The following is a 23,265-nucleotide window of genomic DNA, read 5'->3' on the forward strand; positions in this document are numbered from 1 at the left end:
GAGGGCGCGGGCGGGAAGACAGCAGAGCCGGGTAGCGCGTTCACTCGGACCAACAAAAGCCACCGGAGACACTTAGCGAGCCACGCAACTTGCGGGGGCCGAAGGGTTAACCGCGCGCCCGACTCCCGCGCGCTTCCCGGCCCCCACTCCCGCGGTCGCTAGGAAACGCCGAAAGTGGGGGAGGGGCGGGCGGCGCGGCGGAGGGTGGGAATCTTTTTCGGGCTCCCGGGGGCGGAGGGAGGGGAGCGCGCGTGCGCGCGCCCGTCCGTCCGTCGCCGCGGTGACCGTCCTCGGAGTCCGTTGGCTCGCGCCCCGCCCCCGTTCTGCTGCCCCCTCCCCTGTCGCGCGCGGGGGGTGTTTCTCGCTCCTCGCGAGTTGCCGCCGCCGCTGTCGCCGCTGCTCCTCCTCTCCCAGTCTTGGGTTTCCCAGGCACTGCTGCCGCCGCTACCTCTGCGGTCTGTATGAGGAGGAGGAGGATGTGAAGATGGCGGAGCTGCAGATGCTGCTGGAGGAGGAAATCCCGGGGGGCCGCCGGGCCCTCTTCGACAGTTACACGAATCTGGAACGGGTGGCAGATTACTGCGAGAACAACTACATCCAGGTGTGAAGCATGTCCCGGCCTGGGCGCGTCGGGCCTCTGGTGGGCAGCGCGTGGGGGATCCCCGGGCCGGGGGCCGCGCTTGGGGGCGCAGGGCGCGCGGGGCTGGGGCCGCGGCGGGGACCCAGCCTAGCTAAGCCCTCGAGGGCGGGGGAGGGGGAGAATAGGGTGGGAGCTGGGTCTGGTGAATTGGTGAGAAACCTCCGGCTGGAGGAAATTGTAGCTTTAAAACATTTTAAAAAGCCATGAATCAGTCCTCGTTGCGGTGTATGTGTCGTGTCCCCGCCTCTTCGCTTCTTCTGCCCTCGGCCGCCCCCGCACTCGGTACCCGTCAGTGTTCGGGATGGCGGTGGAGGCGGAGAGTGTTTTTTTCTATTTGACAGAATCCTGCTCCCCCATATGGCAGGGGTGTGGGGGGGATTGATGGATCACCCCCTCCCCCAAGCTCTGGAGGATTTTTAAGGGGCTATGTTGTTGCAAAGTAAAGTGCCTCAGTTTTATATTCATGTAAACGCCTCAAGAGACTGGTATTTTTGTTTATTTTTTAGTTTCTAGCCGGGGTTACTGTAGAAGAGCAGTTGTCTGTTGGAAGTTATTGCCATTTTCCTCCTTATGGAGGATGAGAAGCTGCATGATAATGAGCACCACCCCCCCCTTCCCTCGACAATCCCGTTAGAATAGTTAATTTTCCTGTGGGAAAAAGAATTATAAGTATTTTTCAGCAAGGATTAGGAAATGATCCTCATGATTTAATTTTTCCCGAGATGGTTGGTTTGGTACAGAGACTCAGAGTGGTAACGCTGTGTGTATGTGTATGGAGGTGGGGTGTGTTGGGTGAGATGAGATCCAGCTGCGCCTGGATACAGCAAAAGATTCTGTGGATTTAAAAAAAAAATCCTTCTTGAAAAATTATTTGAAAGGGTAGGTTAAAACAGTTTGCAAATTAAGCGTCTTTTGTTTCTTTGTGGCTTATTCTGGAGTCACAGATTCTACCTCCATTTTTTCCCTTAACGTTTAAATTCTCTTGGGATAAAGGTGGAAATGGAAGAAGTGTGTTAAATTGTTCTTTCACTATGGTCTTCTCCCCCCCACCTCCCGCCCCGCTCCCACCTCCATCTCTCCAGGCATCCTTCTTAATATCAGTTATATTGGGAAGCATTCTTTAGTCTTAGTGTAAACTAAAAAAAAAAGGTGTTGGAATTTATAGGTTTATAAATTTTGTAAGGATCACGTGGTTAATCAAGGATGTTATTGTGAGATTTTACTAAATTAGGTATATACTTAACTCTGTATTATCTTGTAGCAACGATTTGTATTGAAGAAGGGACCAGGCATAATCCAAGGCTTTTCCCTCCAAAGAGACTATTGAAACTAGTAGGAACAGAAAAAAATGTGTCTTGGGTCAGAGATTCATACAAAAAAACAGAGTGGTCCATATTTGGAGGGTGCTTCTTAGATACTGAGTGGGATAGAAAAGAGTCAAACATTAAGTTGTTCAGTGTTCAACTGCATGTATTCAAAAGTCTTGTATAGCTTGCCACTGTGTAAAAGGTTGATGAAACACACCTAGTGTCTACAGAATTTCATAGTGTAGTTAGTAGGAGAGGCTGATCTGTGAGCAAATGAATAATGTAGTGTGTCAGTTTATACTCTAAGGGACTGAAGGTGGGGAGAAGGCCAGGAGGAAGATATGCTATTCCTAAGGAATTCACTGTCTCTAGGAGAGGCAAATCTAAAGGACTGAAGTGGTAATTCCATTGACTGCAGTATATTATGGGAGTTATAGGTCAGAAGAGAAACTGAGAATAGAAGAGTGATTGGGTAGCGGTTATTACCAGTAATAAAAAAATAAACAGATTTGTCTCTCTTTGGAACATAATTTTTATTATAATTTGAAGGTATAGTTTTTCTTAGATTACAATTGATACATAAAGTACATGGATTAATAAAACTGAGGGGCGCCTGGGTGGCGCAGTCGGTTGAGCGTCCAACTTCAGCCAGGTCACGATCTCGCGGTCCGTGAGTTCGAGCCCCGTGTCAGGCTCTGGGCTGATGGCTCGGAGCCTGGAGCCTGTTTCCGATTCTGTGTCTCCCTCTCTCTCTGCCCCTCCCCCGTTCATGCTCTGTCTCTCTCTGTCCCAAAAATAAATAAACGTTGAAAAAAAATTAAAAAAAAAAACAAAACTGAGAGGTTAAAGGGATTAAGGGTTGTCATCTTTTTAAATATTTTATACTATTCTGTCATTACTGTCACCATTATCTGTTTTAGCAATAGGACTAATAATTTAGTGTGGTTTTTTTAAATGCATAGTATAGCTATTGATTAATGGAATTAGATTTAAAAATATTTTTTCAGTTTAACATCTAAAATAGATTTTACATGTTAGATTAGATTTTACCTCTTAGGTTATCATCTTTTTTATGTGGGTATAATATTGGTGTTTTTCTCTTACGAGATGACAGCTCTTACATGATTTGTTTGTAGTAAAGTTGATAAATGGAACATGCTGATAGTGGATTTGTGCTGACCTAGCTGTACATTTGACCCAACTGGCTCTCCTTGTGACCAAAGAACTGACCAGCAGGGGTTTTGATGCTGCCTCTGACCCTGTAGAAAATGAAAATTAATTGGTTGTATATGATCACATAGTCAGTTTAGCCTTGTTTTAGCATCATATCCTAACTACTAGCTCAAGTTAACTAACCCAACACTTACTTTATTTTGTGGAAATGTAATTTTTGCCAGTAAAGTAGAAAAAGATAAATCTATTGAATCGTGTGTTAACAAAGGGTAAGGGTCTTTGTTCAGTGTTCTTAAGTAGCTGGTTTTAAGCATAGGAATAGCCACATAACTAAGAGAAATAAGAATGCTCTAAATGTGGATTATATTTAGTGTGGAAATTGAGCAAAAGAAGGAAAATGATTTTGCTATCCTTCTGGAAACAACTGTATCGTGTTTAAATTGTTCCTAATAAAAATATCTTTCAGATACATTATCAGCATTAGGAGTGACCAGATACTGCCTGTGTTAACACCCACAATCTATAGGTAGAACAGCATTGTAGACAACAGTGTTGTAGACAGCGGTTTTCCAGGATACTAATGCAGTTAATGTTAGAAATTTAAAAATCATCTTCAGTAAAAATTTAGATGGTTTTTGTTTTATTATTTCAACCTCTAGAAAAAGTGACAGTAAAAATATTTTTTCTAAAATGTGATGCTAAGAGGCACCTGGGTGGCTCAGTTGCCTAAGCGTCTCTTGATTTCTGCTCAGGTCATAATCTCACAGTTTTGGGAGTTCAAGCCCTGTGTCGGGCTCTTTGCTGACAGTAAAGGATCCTAATTGTGATTCATTCTCTCTCTCTCTCTCTCTCTCCCCCCCTCTCCCCCTCTCCCTCTCTCCCTCTCTCCCTCCCTCTCCCTCTCCCTCTCCGTCTCTCTCTCAATCACTCACTCTCTCTCCCTCTCCCTCCCTCTCTCTCTACTCGTCCCCACTCATGCTCTCCCTGTCTCAAAATAAATAAACTTAAAATTTTTAAAAAATTTGATGAAAAAAATTACAACTAAAATTGCTGATATTTCCTGATTGATTTTTTTTTTTTCAACGTTTATTTATTTTTGGGACAGAGAGAGACAGAGCATGAACGGGGGAGGGGCAGAGAGAGGGAGACACAGAATCGGAAACAGGCTCCAGGCTCTGAGCCATCAGCCCAGAGCCTGACGCGGGGCTCGAACTCACAGACCGCGAGATTGTGACCTGGCTGAAGTTGGACGCTCAACCGACTGCGCCACCCAGGCGCCCCTCCTGATTGATTTTAATTCTTGTCTGTGAAAAAGGACTTAGTAATTGTTAAGGACTTTTGTAAAGATACTTGTAGGACCTGTGTTCTTTTTTTCATTTATTAATATAAACATTGATACCTAATCTAAAAAGTTTCCAGAAATTTTAAACAATGTTTTGATTGACTTGGAATCTACATTTTTACAAATAGAAGAATTTTATTTTATTACTATTTTTTTTAATGTTTATTTTTGAAAGAGAGCGTGAGTGGGGGAGGGGCAGAGAGAGAGGGAGACAGAATTTGAAGCAGGCTCCAAGCTCTGAGCTGTCAGCAAAGACCTGACTTGGGGCTCGAACTCCTGAACCGTGAGATCACGACCTGAGCTGAAGTTGGACACTTAATTGACTGAGCCACCAGGTGCCCCAAAAGAGTTTTATAATAGTAGGAGTTGCTTTAATGTTTGGTAGATGAAATAAATTTATAGTTGTTACTTTCCTAGAGTAACTCTGAAAAACCAACTTATTATTAACATTTTTCCTTTTGTTAGATAAAATAGTTAATTGGTTTTTTGTTTTGTTTTGTTTTTTTTTTTTTTTTTTTTTAGTTTTTTTTTTGTTTGTTTGTTTTTTAGATACATAGTAAAATCCCGTTGTCCGTTATTTGGAGTAAGAGCAAAATCATCCAGTAACATGGTTTTGCTCAGAAGAACAGAAATTAAAAATGTACCTAAAGGGGTGCCTGGCTGGCTTAGTCCATAAAGCATGCAACTCTTGATCTCAGGGTCATGAGTTTAGGCCTCATGTTGGATGTAGAGCTTGCTTGAAAAGATAATAAAATAAAAAATACTTTATAAAAAATTTTTACTAAATGTGCCTTAAATTTTATGTGAAATATATATATTTTTTGCTTTTGAGTAATAGAGATGTCATTAATGACTTCTGTTTTTTGTTTTTTTTAAACATTTTTTTTTTTAAGTTTATTTGTTTACCTTGAGAGAGTGAGAGAGTGTGTTCTGGGAGGAGCAGAGTGGAAAGGAGAGAGAGAATCTCAAGCATGCTCCATGCTGTCAGGGCAGAGCTCAACTCTGGGCTCCATCTCCCATGAACCATAAGATCATGACCTGAACTGAAATTGAGACTCTGATGCTTAACTGACTGAGCCACCCAGGTGCCCTCGTTTTTTGTCTTTATCAAAAAGGATACTCCCAGAATTCATTAAAAATTGCATGAAAAGTTTATAAGGAGTTAACAGTTATTTATAATGCTAAGACATTTGTTTAACTTGACACAATACCTTCTGAGTGTACAGTCTTCTAGTCCCTATGGCATTGTTTTCAAGTTTTGAAGGAGATTTTGTTATAATACAAAAAAATCTGATACATATAGTTCTTAATTTCTAAATATTCAAACTATTGTATTTACATTAATTTTCTATTGTTGTTGTGACAAATTGCTACAAATTTAGCAGTTTAAAACAACACAAACTTACCATTTTATAATTCTGGAGATCGTAAGTCTATAGTAGGCCACAGAATTGGGTTCTTTCTGGAGGCTCTGGGGGAGAATCGGTTTCCTTGCCTTTTCCAGCTTTCAGGGACTACCTGCATTCCTTAGCTCATGACCTTCTTTAAAATTCCAAGCCAGCAGTGGCATCACTGCAACCTCAGCTTCTGTTTTCACATCTCTGTCTCTCTGCTTCCATCTTCACTTCCCCCTTCTCCCTTTGCTTCTGTTGTCACATTTTCTTTTCTGACTCTGACCATCTGCCTCTCTTTATAAAGACTCATGTGATTATATGTTGGGCCCATTCTGATAATCTTCCAATCTCAGGATCATTATCACACCTCCAGAATCCCTTTTTGCCATGTAAGGTAACATATTTACAGGTTCCAGGGATTAGGATGTGGTCATCTTTGCTGGGGGGTGAAGGTTGTGGGCGGGTGGGTGGTGGGGGGAGGAGGGAGGCACTATTCAGTTATAATATTTGAACATAGCTTTTCCTTCCTGTATCAGTAATTGGCTGTAACCCTTTTGGTACCTAAGCCCAAAACCTTGGTACTGTCCTTGACTCTTATCTTTTGCATTGGATAACAAATGGCTCTGTCTTCACATGTCTGGATCTGACTACTACCACCTCTTCTGCTACCAACCTGGACCAAGATATGATTATCACTCAGTTAGATTATAGCAAAAGCCAGAGTGATCTTTTTTAAAAATCTAAATCAGATCATGTTCTGTTCAAAATACTGAGATTTTCTGTCTCATTCAGTTTAAGAACTAGAAATTAACATTGCCTACAAGATACAAATGATCTAGCTTTCTAGTCTTGAATCCTCTCCTAATGTAATTCCTCTTCTCTTTTGCTAATTGTGTTTCAGCCACATTGGTCTCTTTTTCTTTTCCTTCTTTTTTAATCTTTTATTTATTTTTGAGAAAGAGAGCACAAGTGGAGGAGGGACAGAGAGAGGGGGGTGGGCAGAGGATCCGAAGTGGGTTCTGTGCCGACAGCAGCAAGCCCAATGTGGGGCTCAAACTTGCCAACCATGAGGTTGAGCCACCCAGCTTCTCTGGCTCCTTTTCCTTGAACATAACAGGCATAGTTCTGCTTCCACATTTTTTTTTTAAACTCTAGCCCTTTTTATTGAAAAATTTTGCATGATTTACTTTTCATTAGTCTGTGCTGTTCATGCTTCTAATGATATCAGAATCACCTGGATCACTGATAGCCAGTATGCATACTCTGTACTATTTCCCACATACTGTGTCCAGTTCAATATTATTGCCATTGTAGTGGACACCAGTTTTGGCCACTATGATGTAGTGTCTGTTTCAGATTTCCTCAGCGGTGGGCAGTTGTTGGTGAAGATGACCAATTTCACTTTGCCATGTCTGATCATTTTCAGAGTATGCTTCTATCCCAGCACATACTTTCCACTTTTCATTATGAGCTGGAGCCTAGAGTTCATCAACTCTAGCGACTTTTTCATCTTCTTTGTGGCCACCATCTTCCTGTCTTAGGTGCAGGATGGCCCCAACTAAGAGCAGACTCCAAGGTTGCTGGGTGCAAGAAAGGTACCTCAAGACTTTTTTATTTTGCATTTACTGTGCCCTCTACCAGGAGTATTCATCCCCCAGATAGTTGTATCACTTGATCTTTTTACCTTTTTCATGCCTTTGATCAAATGTCAACTTTTAAATTTTTTTAACTTAAAAAATATTACAAAATTGTTTTTTAATTTCAGTGTAATTAACATAGTGTTATATTAGTTTTAGATGTACATTATAGTGATTCCACAATTCTATATATTACTCACTGTTTTCATGGTGAGTGTACTCTTAATCCCCTTCACCTATTTCACCTGAACATCCTCCTGGTAACCATCTGGTAAACCATCAGTTCATCCTTTATATTTAAGAGTGGTTTTTTGTTTGCCTTTTTTCCTTTCTTTATTTGCTTTACTTCTTAAATTCACATTTAAGTTAGTGAATTTCACCTGTGAGTGAAATCATATATTTATCTTTCTTTGACTGACTTCACTTACCATTAGACCATCTAGTACCACCCATGTTGTTGCAAATAGCAAGAATTTCATTCTTTTTTGTGGCTGAGTAATATTTTATTGAACACAAATACCATATCGTCTCCTTTTTTTAAAACTTGTTCTAACGTTTTTATTTATTTTTGAGAGTCAGAGCGTGACTTGGGGAGGTGCAGAGAGAGAGGGAGACACAGAATGTGAAGCAGGCTCCAGGCTCTGAGCTGTCAGCATAGAGCCTGATGTGGCGCTTGAACTCACGAATCATGAGATCATGACCTGAGCCACCCAGGTACCCCTTCTTTTTTTTTTCATTTGAGCTCTATGCCCAGCAAGGGGCTCAAACTCACAACCCCAAGATCAGGGGTTGAATGCTTTAGTGACTGAGCTGGCAAGGTGCTCCATATCATGTTTTCTTTATCCATTCATCCATCAGTGGACACTTGGGTTGCTTTCATGATTTGGCTGTTGTAAGTAATTCTGCAATAAAGATACAGGTACATGTATTTTTTCAAATTAGTGTTTTGTATTCTTTGAGTAAATACCTAGTAGTGGGATTACTGGGTCATGTGGCAATTCTGTTTTTAATTTTTTGAAGAATTTCCATACTGTTTTCCACAGTGGCTGCACCAGTTTATGGTTCCACCAACAGTGCACAAGGCTTCCCTTTTCTCCACATGTTGTTTCTTGTATTACTGATTTTTGTTATTCTGACAGGTATGAGGTGATTGTGGTTTTGATTTGCATTTCCCTGATGATTAGATCTGGAGCATCTCTTCATGTGTCTATTGGCCATCTGTATATGTCTTATTTGGCAAAATGTCTGTTCACATCAAATGCTTAGTTTTTAATTGGATTATTTTTTTTTGGATGTTGATTTGTATAAGTTCTTTATATATTTTGGATATTAACCACTTACCAGATATATCAACAGAATACAACATCAGTATACAGAAATCTGTTGCATTTCTGTATACCAGTAATGAAGAAGCAGAAAGAAAAATTAAGGAAACAATCCCATATACAGTTACACCAAAAATAAAAAATATCTAAGGATAAACTTAACCAAAGAGGTGAAAGACCTGTACACCAAAAACTATAAAACACTGATGAAAGAAACTGAAGATAACACAAACAAATGGAAAGGTATTCCATACTCATGGATTGGAAGAACAAATATTGGTAAAATGTCTATACTATTCAAAGCAATCTACAGATTTAATGCAATCCCTATCAAAATACCAACAGCATTTTTCACAGAACTAGAGCAAACAATCCTAAAATTTATATGGAACCACAAAAGATCCTGAATAGCCAAAGCAATCTTGAAAAAGAAAAACAAAACGAGGTATCACAATCTCAGATTTCAAGATATACTACAGAGCTGTAGTAACCGAAACAGTATGGTACTGGCACAAAAATAGACACATAGGTCAATGGAAAACCCAGAAATCAACCCACAATTATATGGTCAATCTTTGACAAAGGAGGCAAAACTATGTAACGGGAAAAAGACAGTCTTGGGACACCTGGGTGGCTCAGTAGGTTAAGCATCTGTCTCTTGATTTTGGCTCAGGTCATGATCTCACAGTTCACGAGATTGAACCCTGCATCAGATACTGTGCTGACAGCGCGGAGCCTGCTTGGGATTCTCCCTCTCCCTCCCTCCACCCCCCCTCCACTTTCTCTTTCTTTCTCTGCCCTGCCCCCACTCCACTCACACACACTCTCTCTCAAATTAAATAAATACACATCAAAAAAAAAGGAAAAAGTCTCTTCAATAAATGGTATTGGGAAAACTGGATAGCCACATGCCAAAGAATGAAACTGGACCATTTTATTTTTTTACTGTTTATTTATTTTTGAGACAGAGAGAGACAGAGCATGAGCAGGGAAGGGGCAGAGAGAGAGGGAGACACAGAATGTAAAGCAGGCTCCAGGTTCTGAGCAGTCAGCACAGAGCCCAACGCGGGGCTTGAACTCACGAACTGTGAGATCATGACCTGAACCGAAGTCGGACGCTCAAACGATGGAACCACCCAGGCGCCCCAGGACCATTTTCTTATACCATACACAAAAATAACTCAAAATGGATTAAAGACCTAAATGTGGCTAAAACCATAAAAATCCTTTCTAGAAAAGAGCACAGACAGTAATTTTCTGACATTGGCCGCAGCAACATTTTTCTAGATATGTCTCCTAAGACAAGGGAAACAAAAGCAACAACAGCAAAAAGGAGAAAAAAAAAACCAACTATTGGGAATACATCAAAATAAACAGCTTTTGCACAGCAAAGGAAACAAAACTGAAAAACAGCTTACTGGATGGGAGAAGATATTTGCAAATGATATATCCAATAAGTGGTTAGTATCCAAAATATATAACTTATGCAAATCAACATCCAAAAAAGAAGTAATCCAATTAAAAACTAAGCAGTTGATGTGAACAGACATTTCTCCAAATAAGACATATACAGATGGCCAATAGATACATGAAGAGATGCTCAAGATCTAATCATCAGGGAAATGCAAATCAAAACCACAATCACCTCATACCTGTCAGAATAACTAAAATCAGTAACACAAGAATTCATTTATCAGTTCTAGTAGTTTTTGGTGGAGTCTGTAGGGTTTTGTATATATAGTATCCTGTCATTTGCAAATAGACTTTGACTTCTTCTTTACTAATTTGGATGCCTTTTATTTCTTTTTTTTTGCTGATTGCTGTGGCTAGGACTTCCCAGTACCATGCTGAATAAAAGTGGTGAGAGTGGATAGCCTTGTCTTGTTACTGAATTTAGGGCAAAAACTCCCAGTTTTTCACAATTGATAATGATGTTAGCTGTGGGTTTTCACATAAGGACTTATTATTTTGAGGTATGTTCCCTTTCAACCTACTTTGTTGGGGGTTTTATGATGAATGAATGTTACACTTTCCCAAATGCTTTTTCTGCATCTGTTGAAATAATCATAGGTTTTTATCCTTTCTTGTTCATAGGATGTATCTCGTTGATTGATTTGCAAATATTGGACCACCCTGCATCCCAGGAATTAATCTCACTTGATTGTGGTGAATGATTTTTTTAAATGTATTGTTGGATTTGCTTTGTTAATATTTTGTTGAAGATTTTTGCATTTGTGTTCATCAGAGATATTGGCCTGTAATTGTCTTTTGTGTGTGTGTGTCTTTATGTGGTTTTGGTAAATTTGGAAGCTTTCATTGCTTTTCTAGCTTTTTTTTTTTTTTTTGCATAGTTTGAGAAGAATAAGCCTGCCTGCCTGCCTGCCTGCCTGCCTGCCTGCCTTCCTTCCTTCCTTCCTTCCTTCCTTCCTTCCTTCCTTCCTTCCTTCCTTCTTAAATTTATATCCAAATTAGTTAGCATGTAGTGCAACAGTGATTTCAGGAGTAGATTGCTTAATGCCTTTACCCATTTAGCCCATCCCCCCTCCCACAACCCCTCCAGCAACCCTCTGTTCTCCACATTTAAGAGTCTCTTATGTTTTGTCCCCCTCCCTGTTTTTATATTATTTTTGCTTGTCTTCCCTTGTATTCATCTGTTTTGTCTCTTAAATTCTACATGTGAGTGAAGTCATATGATATTTGTCTTTATCTGACTGATTTTGCTTAGCATAATACCCTCCAGTTCCATCCACGTAGTTGCAAATGGCAAGATTTCATTATTTTTGATTGCTGGGTAATATTCCATTGCATATATAGACCACATCTTCTTAATCCATTCATCTGTCGATGGACATTTGGGCTCTTTCCATACTTTGGCTGTTGTTGATAGTGCTGCTATAAACATGGGGTGCATGTGTCCCTTCGAAACAGCACACCTGTATCCCTTGGATAAATGCCTAGTAGTGCAATTGCTGGGTCCTAGGGGAGTTCTATTTTTAGTTTTTTGAGGAACCTCCATACTGTTTTCCAGAGTGGCTGCACCAGCTTGCACTGCCACCAACAGTGCAAAAGAGATCCTCTTTGTCCGCATCCTCGCCAACATCTGCTGTTGCCTGAGTTGTTAATCTTAGCCATTCTGACAGGTGTAAGGTGGTATCTCATTGTGGTTTTGATTTGTATTTCCCTGATGATGAGTGATGTTGAGCATTTTTTCATGTGTTGGTTGGCCATCTGGATGTCTTCTTTGGAGAAGTGTCTATTCAGGTCTTTTGCCCATTTCTTCACTGGATTATTTGTTTTTTGGGTGTTGAGTTTGATAAGTTCTTTGTAGATTTTGGATACTAACCCTTTATCTGATAGGCCATTTGCAAATATCTTCTCCCATTCTGTCAGTTGCCTTTTGGTTTTGCTGATTGTTTCCTTTGCTGTGCAGAAAGAAGCTTTTTATTTTGATGAGATCCCAGTAGTTCATTTTTGCTTTTGTTTCCCTTGCTTCCGGAGACGTGTTGAGTAAGAAGTTGCTGCGGGCAAGATCAACGAGGTTTTTGCCTGCTTTCTCCTCGAGGATTTTGATGGCTTCCTGTCTTCCATTGAGGTCTTTCGTCCATTTTGAGTTTATTTTTGTGTATGGTGTAAGAAAGTGGTCCAGGTTCATTCTTCTGCATGTCGCTGTCCAGTTTTCCCAGCACCTCTTGCTGAAGAGGCTGTCTTTATTCCATTGGCTATTCTTTCCTGCTTTGTCAAAGATTAGTTGGCCATACGTTTGTGGGTCCATTTCTGGATTCTCTATTCTGTTGCATTGATCTGAGTGTTTTTGTGCCAATTAATTCTTTTTTAGATGTTTGGTGAAATTCACCTGTGAAGCCATTTGTCTGAATGTTACCTTTTGATGATTCCTTCTTGGTCTATTTAAAGTTATAACATACTTCTGCCCTTTGTTTACTCCCCTTTTTTCTTGTACTTTTCTTTCCATGCTTTATTTTTCTTCATATTGTTTACTTTAGCATATGGTGTATCTTATTTATTTATTTGCATATTTCTGTCCCCTGGCATATGAGCTTCATGAGAGCAGGGAGTCTTTTTCATTGTCAGCATCTGGAACAGTGCCTGGGACAAAACAGACATTCAATAAATATTTGTTAAAAGGATAAATTAAGGGTTTTTCTCATACGCAGTGGAAAATATCCTTTTGAAAGAAGAGAAATAAATTAGTTTCCCGAAATGGAAGAGTTTTTATATTTATGTACAGGTAAATGAAGTTGGTGAATACTTTTCATTTGTTCAGGGTATTTAGTATAGATGTGACCAACAGAATTAAAACTGGTTATTTTACGTGTGGCTAGTGCTTTAGAGTTTGTTCAGCAGTTCATTTGCTTTCACTTAATGCATGGTTTATTCTATAGTGGATGCTTCTCAAATATTTGAGTGGATCTACAACTTTTTGGGCAGTGAGCAAGGAAGATACTCCTATTTATAAAAAATCAAGTAAGTAAGGGGCACCTGCATGGCTCAGTCAGTTAAGCATCCAACTTTGGCTCAGGTCATGATCTCTCAATTTGTGAGTTCGAGCCCTGCATCGGGCTCTGTGCTGACAGCTGAGAGCCTGGAGCCTGCTTCGGATTCTGTGTCTCCCACTCTTTCTCTGCCTCTCCTGCACTCATGCTCTGTTTCTCTCTCAAAAATGAATAAATATTTTAAAAAATCAGTTAAGTAAAATCAAGCTTAGTTATGACTCTGCTAAACCAAAATTCTGTAAACATAGGAATTTTGTTCATTTTTTTCCTGTGTCCCCTATGCTTTGTTGAGTAAAATGATTGAGATTATAACTCATACCATTAAAAAATTACATATATATGTATATATATTACATGTATAAAAAATTACATATTCTTTTTCATTTAAGAAGTACTTACTAAGTGAAATAAGTCATACAGAGAAAGACAGATACCATATGTTTTCACTCTTATGTGGATCCTGAGAAACTTAACAGAAGACCATGGGGGGAGGGGAAGAAAAAAAATAGGTTAGAGAGGGAGGGAGCCAAAACATAAGAGACTCTTAAAAACTGAGAGCAAACTGAGGGTTGATGTGGGGTGGGAGGGAGGGGAGGGTGGGTGATGGGAATTGAGAAGGGTACCTGTTGGGATGAGCACTGGGTGTTGTATGGAAACCAATTTGACATAACATTTCATATTAAAAAAGAAGAAGAAAAGAAATACTTACTGAGTATATGTCCATGCTGGGAAGTCATTGGTAACTCATGGAACAGTCTAATTCTGTTACCATTTAATTGCTATGAAGACCCTATGTTCAGTAGAGTCTGAATTAATGGGGTTTGGACTAAATATAACATGGCACAGCTTTTCTTTTGTTGTGCTTGCTGTTATTTGGCTTTATCCATTTATCCATTGAAGATTTTGAATAGAGGCAAGGAGATGCATTGTTAAGAACTTCCAGAACCTACAAAACAATATTGAATAGGGGAAGCAACAAGGGATGCTTTTTTCAGTATGTACTACAAATCTTTTTTGGGAGATAATGCTTGAATAATGATCCCTTGTCTTTTCCTTTTTGTTTTTAATTTTTATTTGTTAAAATTTTTTTTTAATGTTTGTTTATTTTTGAGAGAGAGAGAGAGAGACAGAGAGAGACAGACAGCTGGGGAGGGGCAGAGAGAGAGGGAGACACAGAATCCAAAGCAGGCTCCAGGCTCTGAGCTGTCGGCACAGAGCTGGACGTGGGGCTCGAACTCCCAAACCGTGAGATCATGACCTAAGCCAAAATCGGATGCTTAACCAACTGAACTACCCAGGTGCCCCTCCTCTTCTCCTTTAAAACATTTATTGTAGAAGAGCAGGGCAGGTTCAGAAAGAATTTGAATAACCTAGCTTAATATATAGTACTGTTTTTGAGAGAAGAAATTGAAATTTATTGACATTAAATTCATATGGTTTCTAGGTTTTTCATCATCTGCACATATGATTATGATATAGTAATATGTATAATTATGAATTTTATTCATGGTTAATTCTACATATAACATAAATTTAATGTCGGCAATTTAGTTTGTGGTGTAGATGTATTATGTAATAATAAGGCATTGTATCCCAGCTTTTTCTTCTTTTGAAATGAATAAAGACTGGATCTCTTGGATTATTAACATGACTTTTTTTTTTAAGTAGATTAAAGTCTGATTAATTCAGGGGTTCTTGGGTGGCTCAGTCAGTGAAGCATTTGAATTTGGCTCAGGTCTTGATCTTCTGGTTGGTGAGTTCAAGCCCCACGTGGGGTTCTGTGCTGACAGCTTGGAGCCTGGAGCCTGCTTCAGATTTTGTGTCTCCCTCTCTCTCTGCCCCTCTTTTGCTCGCACTCTTTCTTTCTCTTTCAAAAATAAACAGTAAAAAAAATTTAAAAAGAAGTCTGATTAATTAATATTGGTTTAATATTATTTGATATTATACATAGGCTGTTTTGACATAAGATATGTGAATTAGATCAGGTCATTTTTTTTCTTCCAAATTTTTATTTAAATTCTAGTTAGTTAAAATATAGTGTAATATTGGTTTCAGAAATAGAATTTGGTGATTCATCACTTACATGTAACACCCAGTGCTCATCATAACAAGTGCCTTTAATACCCATCGCTCAATTAGCCCATTCTCCACCTGCTGTCCTCTATCAACCCTCAGTTTGTTCTCTATTGCTTACCTGTGTTTATTTTCCCCCCTTCCCATATGTTCATGTTTTGTTTCCTAAATTCCGTGTATGAGTGAAATCATAAGGTATTTGTCTTTCTCTGACTGACTTATTTTGCTTAGCATAATACACTCTAGTTCCGTTCATGTTGTTGCAAATGGCAAGATTTACTTTTTTGATAGGTGAGTAATATTCCATTGTGTGTGTTTGTGTGTGTGTGTACACATCTGTCCGTTCATCAGTTGATGGACATTTGAGCTCTTTCCATATTTTGGCTATTGTTGATAATGTTGCTGTAAACATCAGGATGCATGTACCTCTTCAAATCCATATTTATGTATCCTTTAGGTTAATACCTAGCAGTGCATTGCTGGATGGTAACGTAGTTCTATTTTTAACTTTCTGAGGAGCCTCCATACTGTTTTCCAAGTGGCTGCACCAGTTTGCATTCCCACCAACAGATGGATTCTCCGCATCGTTGCCAACATTTGTTCTTTCCTGTGTTAATTTTAGCCATTCTGATAGGTATGAGGTGGTATCTCATTGTGGTTTTAATTAGTATTTCCCTGATAATGAGTGATGTTTGAGCATCTTTTCATGTGTCTGTTACCCATCTGGATGTCTTCTCTGGAAAAATGTCTTTTCATGTCTTCTGCCCATTTCTTAAACTGGATTATTTGTATTTTGGGGGTAGAGTCTGATGAGTTCTTTATAAACTTGGATACTACCCTTTATCAGATATGTCATTTGCAAGTGTCTTCTCCCAGTCTGTAGGCTGCCTTTTAGCTTTGTTGATTGTTTCTTTGCTATGCAGACTTTTTATCTTGAATTCCCAGTAGTTCAGTTTTACTTTTGTTTCTCTTGCCTCCTGAAACATAGTAAGAAGTTGCTTCAGCTAAGGTCAAAGAGGTTGCTGCCTGTGTTTTCTAGGATTTTGATGGTTTCGTGTCTCACATTTAGGTCTTTTATCCATTTTGAAATTATTTTTGTGTATGGTGTAAGAAAGTGGTCCAGTTTTATTCTTCTGTATGTTGCTGTCCAGTTTTCCCAACACTATTTGTTGAAGAGATTGTCTTTTTTCCATTGGATATTCTTTTCTGCTTTGTCAAAGATTAATTGCCAGTATAGTTGTGGGTCCATTTCTAGGTTTTCTATTCTGTTCTATTGTAAATCAGGTCATTTTTGGCTACTACTTTAATCCTAGTCCCCTCTCTGCCTTTCCAAATGTAACAGTTGTCATCAGTTTGTTAAAACTCTATTTACCTGGGGTGCCTAGGTGGCTCAGTCGGTTAAATGTCCGACTTCCGCTCAGGTCATGATCTCATAGTTCATGAGTTCGAATCCCATGTCTGGCTCTGTGCTGACAGCTTAGAGCCTGGAGCCGGCTTCAAATTCTGTGTCTCTCTGTCTCTCTGTGCCTCCCCTGCTCATGCTCTCTTTCTCTCAAAAATAAATAAACATTAAAAAAAAACACCCTTATATAACTCGGGGTTTTTTTGGTTTTGTTTTATTTTAAACAACATTGATGTCACATAGAACTCACCCATTTTAACTATATTAATTAAATGTACAATTCATTGGTTTTTTAATGTATTTACAGAGTTGTGCAACCATTACCAAATCTAATTTCAGAACATTTTCATCATCCCAGAGAAAACTTGTACCCATTAAACAGTCACTCCGCATTTCCCTGTGCCTTCACTCCCTGGTAACCATAAATCTACTTTCTGTCTCCATTGATTTGTCTGTTTTGGGCATTTCATATTAATGGAAACGTAATATGTGGCCTTTTGTTTGTGGCTTATTTCACTTAGCATGATAATATTTTCAGGATGTACATGTTTCAGTACAGGCATACCCTGGAGATATTGGAGTTTGGTTACAATGCACTGCAATAAAGCAAGTCAAATGAAATTTTTGGTTTCCCAGTATATATAAAAGTTATTTTTACACTATGTTGTAGTCTGTTAAGTGTGTAGTAGCATTATGTCTAAAAAATTGTATATACTTTTTATTAAAAAAATATGTTATTGCTGGGGCACCTAGCTGGCTCAGTTGGTAGAGCATGTGACTCTTGATCTCAGGGTTATGAGTTCAGGCCCACATTGGGCTTAGAGATTACTTAAAAAAAACACCTTATTGCTAAAAAATGCTACCCATCATCTGAGTGTTCAGGGAGTCATAATCATTGGTCATAGATTACCATAAAAATATAATGCAAAGTTTGAAATATTGTGGGAATTAAAGTGTGACAGGGGCAGGAAGTGAGCAAATGCTGTTGGAAAAATGGCACCTATAGACTTGTTTGATGCAGAGTTGCTACAGAACTTTGAGTTTTTAAAAAACAGTATCTGCAAAGTTCAGTAAAGTATGCTTGTACTTCATTCCTTTCTGTGGCCAAAAATATTTCATTATATGGATATACCACATTTTGTTTTATCCATGCATCAGTTGATGGATATTTGGGTTGTTTCCACCTTTTGGTTATGAATAATGTTGTGTGAACATTTGTGTATAAGTTTTTGTGTAAATGTATATTTTAAATTCTCCTAGGTGTATGTAGGAATGGAATTCCTGGGTTATATGGTAACTTTATTTTTAACTTTTTGATTGACTTTCAACTTTTTTTCTGTAGTGGTTGCACTATTTACATTTCTACCAATAGTGTATGAGAGTTCCAATTTGTCTACATCCTTGAGAATATTTATTATTTTCTGCTTAAAAGTTACAGTTATTATTGTTGGTGTGAGGTGGTATGCCATTGTGGTTTTGATTTATTTTTATTTAATCACTAATAATGTTGAGTGTCTTTCCATGTGCTTGTTGACCATTCTTGGGAGAAATGTCTATTCACGTTCTTTTCTTTATTTTTAATTTGTTCACTTTTAATTGTGTTTTTTGCCTTTTTATTGTTGAGTTGTGAGAGTTCTTTATGTATTTTAGATAGCAGATCCTTACTAGATGTGTGATTTGCAAATATTTGTTTCCAGTTTGTTGGTTGACATTTCATTCTTTGTTCTTTATTTTTTATTTTTTAAAATTTACATCCAAATTAGTTAGCATACAGTGAAGCAGTGATTTCAGGAGTTGATTCCTTAATGCCCCTTACCCATTTAGCCCATATTCCCTCCCACAACCCCTCTAGCAACCCTCAGTTTGTTCTCCATATTTATGAGTCTCTTCTGTTTTGTCCCCCTCCCTGTTTTTATATTATTTTTGTTTTGCTTCCCTTATGTTCATCTGTTTTGTCTCTTAAAGTCCTCATATGAGTGAAGTCATATGATTTTTGTCTTTCTCTGACTGACTAATTTCACTTAGCATAATACCCACGTAGTTGCAAATGTCAAGATTTCATTATTTTTGATTGCCAAGTAATAATCCATTGCATATATATACACCACATTTTCTTTATCCATTCATCCATCGAGGGACATTTGGGCTCTTTCCATATTTTGGCTATTGTGGATAGTGCTGCTATAAACATGGGGGTGCATGTGTCCCTTCGAAACAGCACACCTGTATCCCTTGGATAAATGCCTAGTAGTGCAATTGCTGGGTCCTAGGGGAGTTCTATTTTTAGTTTTTTGAGGAACCTCCATACTGTTTTCCAGAGTGGCTGCACCAGCTTGCACTGCCACCAACAGTGCAAAAGAGATCCTCTTTGTCCGCATCCTCGCCAACATCTGCTGTTGCCTGAGTTGTTAATCTTAGCCATTCTGACAGGTGTAAGGTGGTATCTCATTGTGGTTTTGATTTGTATTTCCCTGATGATGAGTGATGTTGAGCATTTTTTCATGTGTTGGTTGGCCATCTGGATGTCTTCTTTGGAGAAGTGTCTATTCAGGTCTTTTGCCCATTTCTTCACTGGATTATTTGTTTTTTGGGTGTTGAGTTTGATAAGTTCTTTGTAGATTTTGGATACTAACCCTTTATCTGATAGGCCATTTGCAAATATCTTCTCCCATTCTGTCAGTTGCCTTTTGGTTTTGCTGATTGTTTCCTTTGCTGTGCAGAAAGAAGCTTTTTATTTTGATGAGATCCCAGTAGTTCATTTTTGCTTTTGTTTCCCTTGCTTCCGGAGACGTGTTGAGTAAGAAGTTGCTGCGGGCAAGATCAACGAGGTTTTTGCCTGCTTTCTCCTCGAGGATTTTGATGGCTTCCTGTCTTCCATTGAGGTCTTTCGTCCATTTTGAGTTTATTTTTGTGTATGGTGTAAGAAAGTGGTCCAGGTTCATTCTTCTGCATGTCGCTGTCCAGTTTTCCCAGCACCTCTTGCTGAAGAGGCTGTCTTTATTCCATTGGCTATTCTTTCCTGCTTTGTCAAAGATTAGTTGGCCATACGTTTGTGGGTCCATTTCTGGATTCTCTATTCTGTTCCATTGATCTGAGTGTCTGTTCTTGTGCCAGTACCATACTGTCATGATGATTAGGCTTTGTAGTGTAGCTTGAAGTCTGGAATTGTGATGCCTCCTGCTTTGGTTTCCTTTTTCAAGATTGCTTTGGCTATTCGGGGTCTTTTCTGGTTCCATACAAATTTTAGGATTGTTTGTTCTAGCTCTGTGAAGAATGCTGGTGTTACTTTGATAGGGATTGCATTGAATATGTAGATTGCTTTGGGTAGTATCGACCGACATTTTAACAATATTTGTTCTTCCTATCCAGGAGCATGGAATCTTTTTCCATTTTTTTGTGTCTTCTTCAGTTTCTTTCATAAGCTTTCTATAGTTTTCAGTGTATAGATTTTTCACCTCTGTGGTTAGATTTATTCCTAGGTATTTTATTGTCTTTTGTGCAGCTGTAAATGGGATAGATTCCTTGATTTCTCTTTCTGTCGCTTCATTGTTGGTAAATAGGAATGCAACTGATTTTCTGTGCATTGATTTTATATCCTGCAACTTTGCTATATTCACGAATCAGTTCTAGCAATTTTTGGTGATATCTTCTGGGTTTTCCATGTACAGTATCATGTCATCTGCGAGGAGTGAAAGTTTGACCTCCTCCTGGCCAGTTTGGATGCCTTTTATTTCTTTGTGTTGACTGACTGCAGAGGCTAAGACTTCCAATACTATGTTGGATAACAGTGGCGAGAGTGGACATCCCTGTCTTGTTCTTGACCTTAGCGGGAAAGCTCTCCCTTTTTCCCCATTGAGGATGATATTAGTGTTTGGGTCTTTCATAAATGGCTTTTATGATCTTGAGGTATGCTCCTTCTATCCCTACTTTCTTGAGGGTCCTTATCAAGAAAGGATGCTGTATTTTGTCAAATGCTTCCTTGCATCTATTGAGAGGATCATGTGGTTCTTGTCCTTTCTTTTATTGATGTGATGAATCACGTTAATTGTTTTGCGGATATTGAACCAGCCCTGCATCCCAGGTATAAATCCCACTTGGTCGTGGTGGATAATTTTTTTAATGTAGTGTTGGATCCGGTTGGCTAATATCTTGTTGAAGATTTCTGCTTCCATGTTCATCAGGAAAATTGGTCTGTAGTTCTCCTTTTCAGTGGGGTCTCTGTCTGCTTTTGGAATCAAGGTAATGCTGGCTTCATAGAAAGAGCTTGGAAGTTTTCCTTCCATTTCTATTTTTTGGAACGCCTTCAAGAGAGTAGGTGTTAACTCTTCCTTAAATGTGTGGTAGAATTCCCCTGGAAAGCCATCTGGCCCTGGATTCTTGTTTTTTGGCAGATTTTTGATTACTGATTCGATTTCCTTACTGGTTATGGGTCTGTTCAAATTTGCGATTTCTTCCTGTTTCAGTTTTGGTAGTGTATATGTTTCTAGGAATTTATCCATTTCTTACAGATTACCCATTTTATTGGCATATAATTGCTCATAATATTCTCTTATTATGGTTTTTATTCCGGTTGTGTTGGTTGTGATCTCTCCTCTCTCATTCTTGATTTTATTTATTTTGGGTCCTTCCTCTTTCTTCTCGATTAAACTGCCTGGTGGTTTATCAATTTTGTTAATTCTTTCCAAGAACCAGCTTCTGGTTTCATTGATCTTTTCTACTGTTTTTTTTTTTTTTTTTTTTTTTTTTTTGTTTCGATGACATTAATTTCTGCTCTAATGTTTATTATTTCCTGTCTTCTGCTGGCTTTGGGTTTTGTTTGCTGTTCTTTTTCCAGCTCCTTAAGGCTTAAGGTTAGGTTGTGTATCTGAGATCTTTCTTCCTTCTTTAGGAAGGCCTGGATTGCTATATACTTTCCTCTTATGGCCATCTTTGCTGCATCCCAGAGGTTTTGGGTTGTGGTGTTATAATTTTCATTGGCTTCCATGACCTTTTTAATTTCCTCTTTAACTTCTTGGTTGGCCCATTCATTCTTCAGTAGGATGTTCTTTAGTCTCCAAGTATTTGTTACCTTTCCAAATTTTTTCTTGTGGTTGATTTCGAGTTTCATAGCGTTGTGGTCTGAAAATATGCACGGTATGATCTTGAACTTTTTGTACTTACTTAGGGCTTATTTGTGTTCCAGTATATGTTCTATTCTGGAGAACGTTCCCTGTGGAGAAGAATGTATATTCTGCTGCTTTAGGATGAAATGTTCTGAATATATCTGTTAAGTCCATCTGGTCCAGTGTATCATTCAAAGCCATCGTTTCCTTGTTTTTGATTAGATGATCTGTCCAATGCTGTGAGTGGAGTGTTGAAATCTCCTACTGTTATGGTATTACTACTGATGAGTTTCTTTACGTTTGTGATTGATTTATATATTTGGGTACTCCCACATTTGGCACATAAATGTTTACAATTATTAGGTCTTCTTGGTGGATAGACCCCTTGATTATGATATGATGCCCTTCTACATCTCTTGATACAGTCTTTATTTTAATGTCTAGATTGTCTGATATAAGTATGGCTACTCCAGCTTTCTTTTGTTGACCACCACTTGTTTCTTTAAAATATTTTTTTAATATTTGTTTATTTTTGAGAGAGAGACACACACACACACAGTGTGAGCAGGGGAGAGACGGAAAGAGGAAGGCACAGAATCCAAGACAGGCTTCAGGCTCTGAGCTGTCAGCACAGAGCCTGATGCAGGTCTTGAACTCACCAACCGCGAGATCATGACCTGAGCCAAAGGTGGACACTTAACCGACTGAACCACCTAGGCGCCACAACACTTGCTGTTTTTTGAGTTTTTGATTTTAGCCATCCTGACAGGTGTGAGGTGATATCTCATTTTGGTTTTGATTTCCATTTCCCTGATATGAGTGATGTTGAGCATCTTCCTGTTTTTTTTTTAAGATTTTATCTGTTTATTTATTTTTAAATTTAATTATTTATTTTGAGAGAGAGAGAGCACCTGTGTGCATATGTGCACACAAATGGGAGGAACAGAGAGAAAGAGGGTGAGAGAGAATCCATACAGGCTCCAACTCAGCATGGAGGGACTCGATCTCACGACCGTGATATTGTGACCTGAGCTGAAATCAAGAGTTTGATGCTCAACTGACTGAGCCACCCAGGCACCCCTATAATAACTATTTTAGTGACTTTGTTGCTAATTTTAACATTTGTGCCAATTCTAGTTGGGTTTCAATTGATTTTTGTTCTTATTATCAATCATTTTCCTTTTTTTTTGTCTGGTAACTTTTGATTGATTACCACTCATTGTGAGTGTTAATTTACAGGGTGCTTGATTTTTTTTTTTTTTTATTTTCCTATAAATGTTCTTGAGGTTTATTCTTTTTTAAAAAATTTTTTTAATGTTTATTTTTGAGAGAGAGAGAGAGAGAGACAGAGAGACAGAG

At 38.7% G+C, this 23,265-nt stretch overlaps 1 protein-coding gene and 1 pseudogene across 41 annotated transcripts in view; one reads left to right on the top strand and one right to left on the bottom strand.

Moving 5' to 3' along the window:
- Nucleotides 1-286: 286 nt before the first annotated feature.
- The window catches only part of ABI2 (abl interactor 2), a 124,496-nt gene continuing 101,517 nt past the window's right edge, over nucleotides 287-23,265 (top strand). For 9 of the 41 annotated variants that reach the window (XM_086719356.1, XM_086719361.1, XM_086719363.1 and 6 more), the window contains exon 1: nucleotides 295-601. In XM_086719356.1, coding sequence (XP_086575482.1) covers nucleotides 485-601 — 117 coding nt within the window. In that variant the 5' untranslated portion in view covers nucleotides 295-484. Of the gene's footprint in view, nucleotides 602-23,265 lie in introns of all 41 variants that reach the window. The other 32 variants (XM_086719388.1, XM_086719369.1, XM_086719377.1 and 29 more) reach the window with 9 other exon arrangements.
- LOC112871285 (large ribosomal subunit protein eL30 pseudogene) lies at nucleotides 6,837-7,676 on the bottom strand (annotated as a pseudogene).

Source organism: Puma concolor, chromosome C1 (genome assembly GCF_028749965.1).
Source record: "Puma concolor isolate L17-30 chromosome C1, mPumCon1.1.hap2, whole genome shotgun sequence".
Classification (NCBI taxonomy): Eukaryota; Metazoa; Chordata; class Mammalia; order Carnivora; family Felidae; genus Puma; species Puma concolor.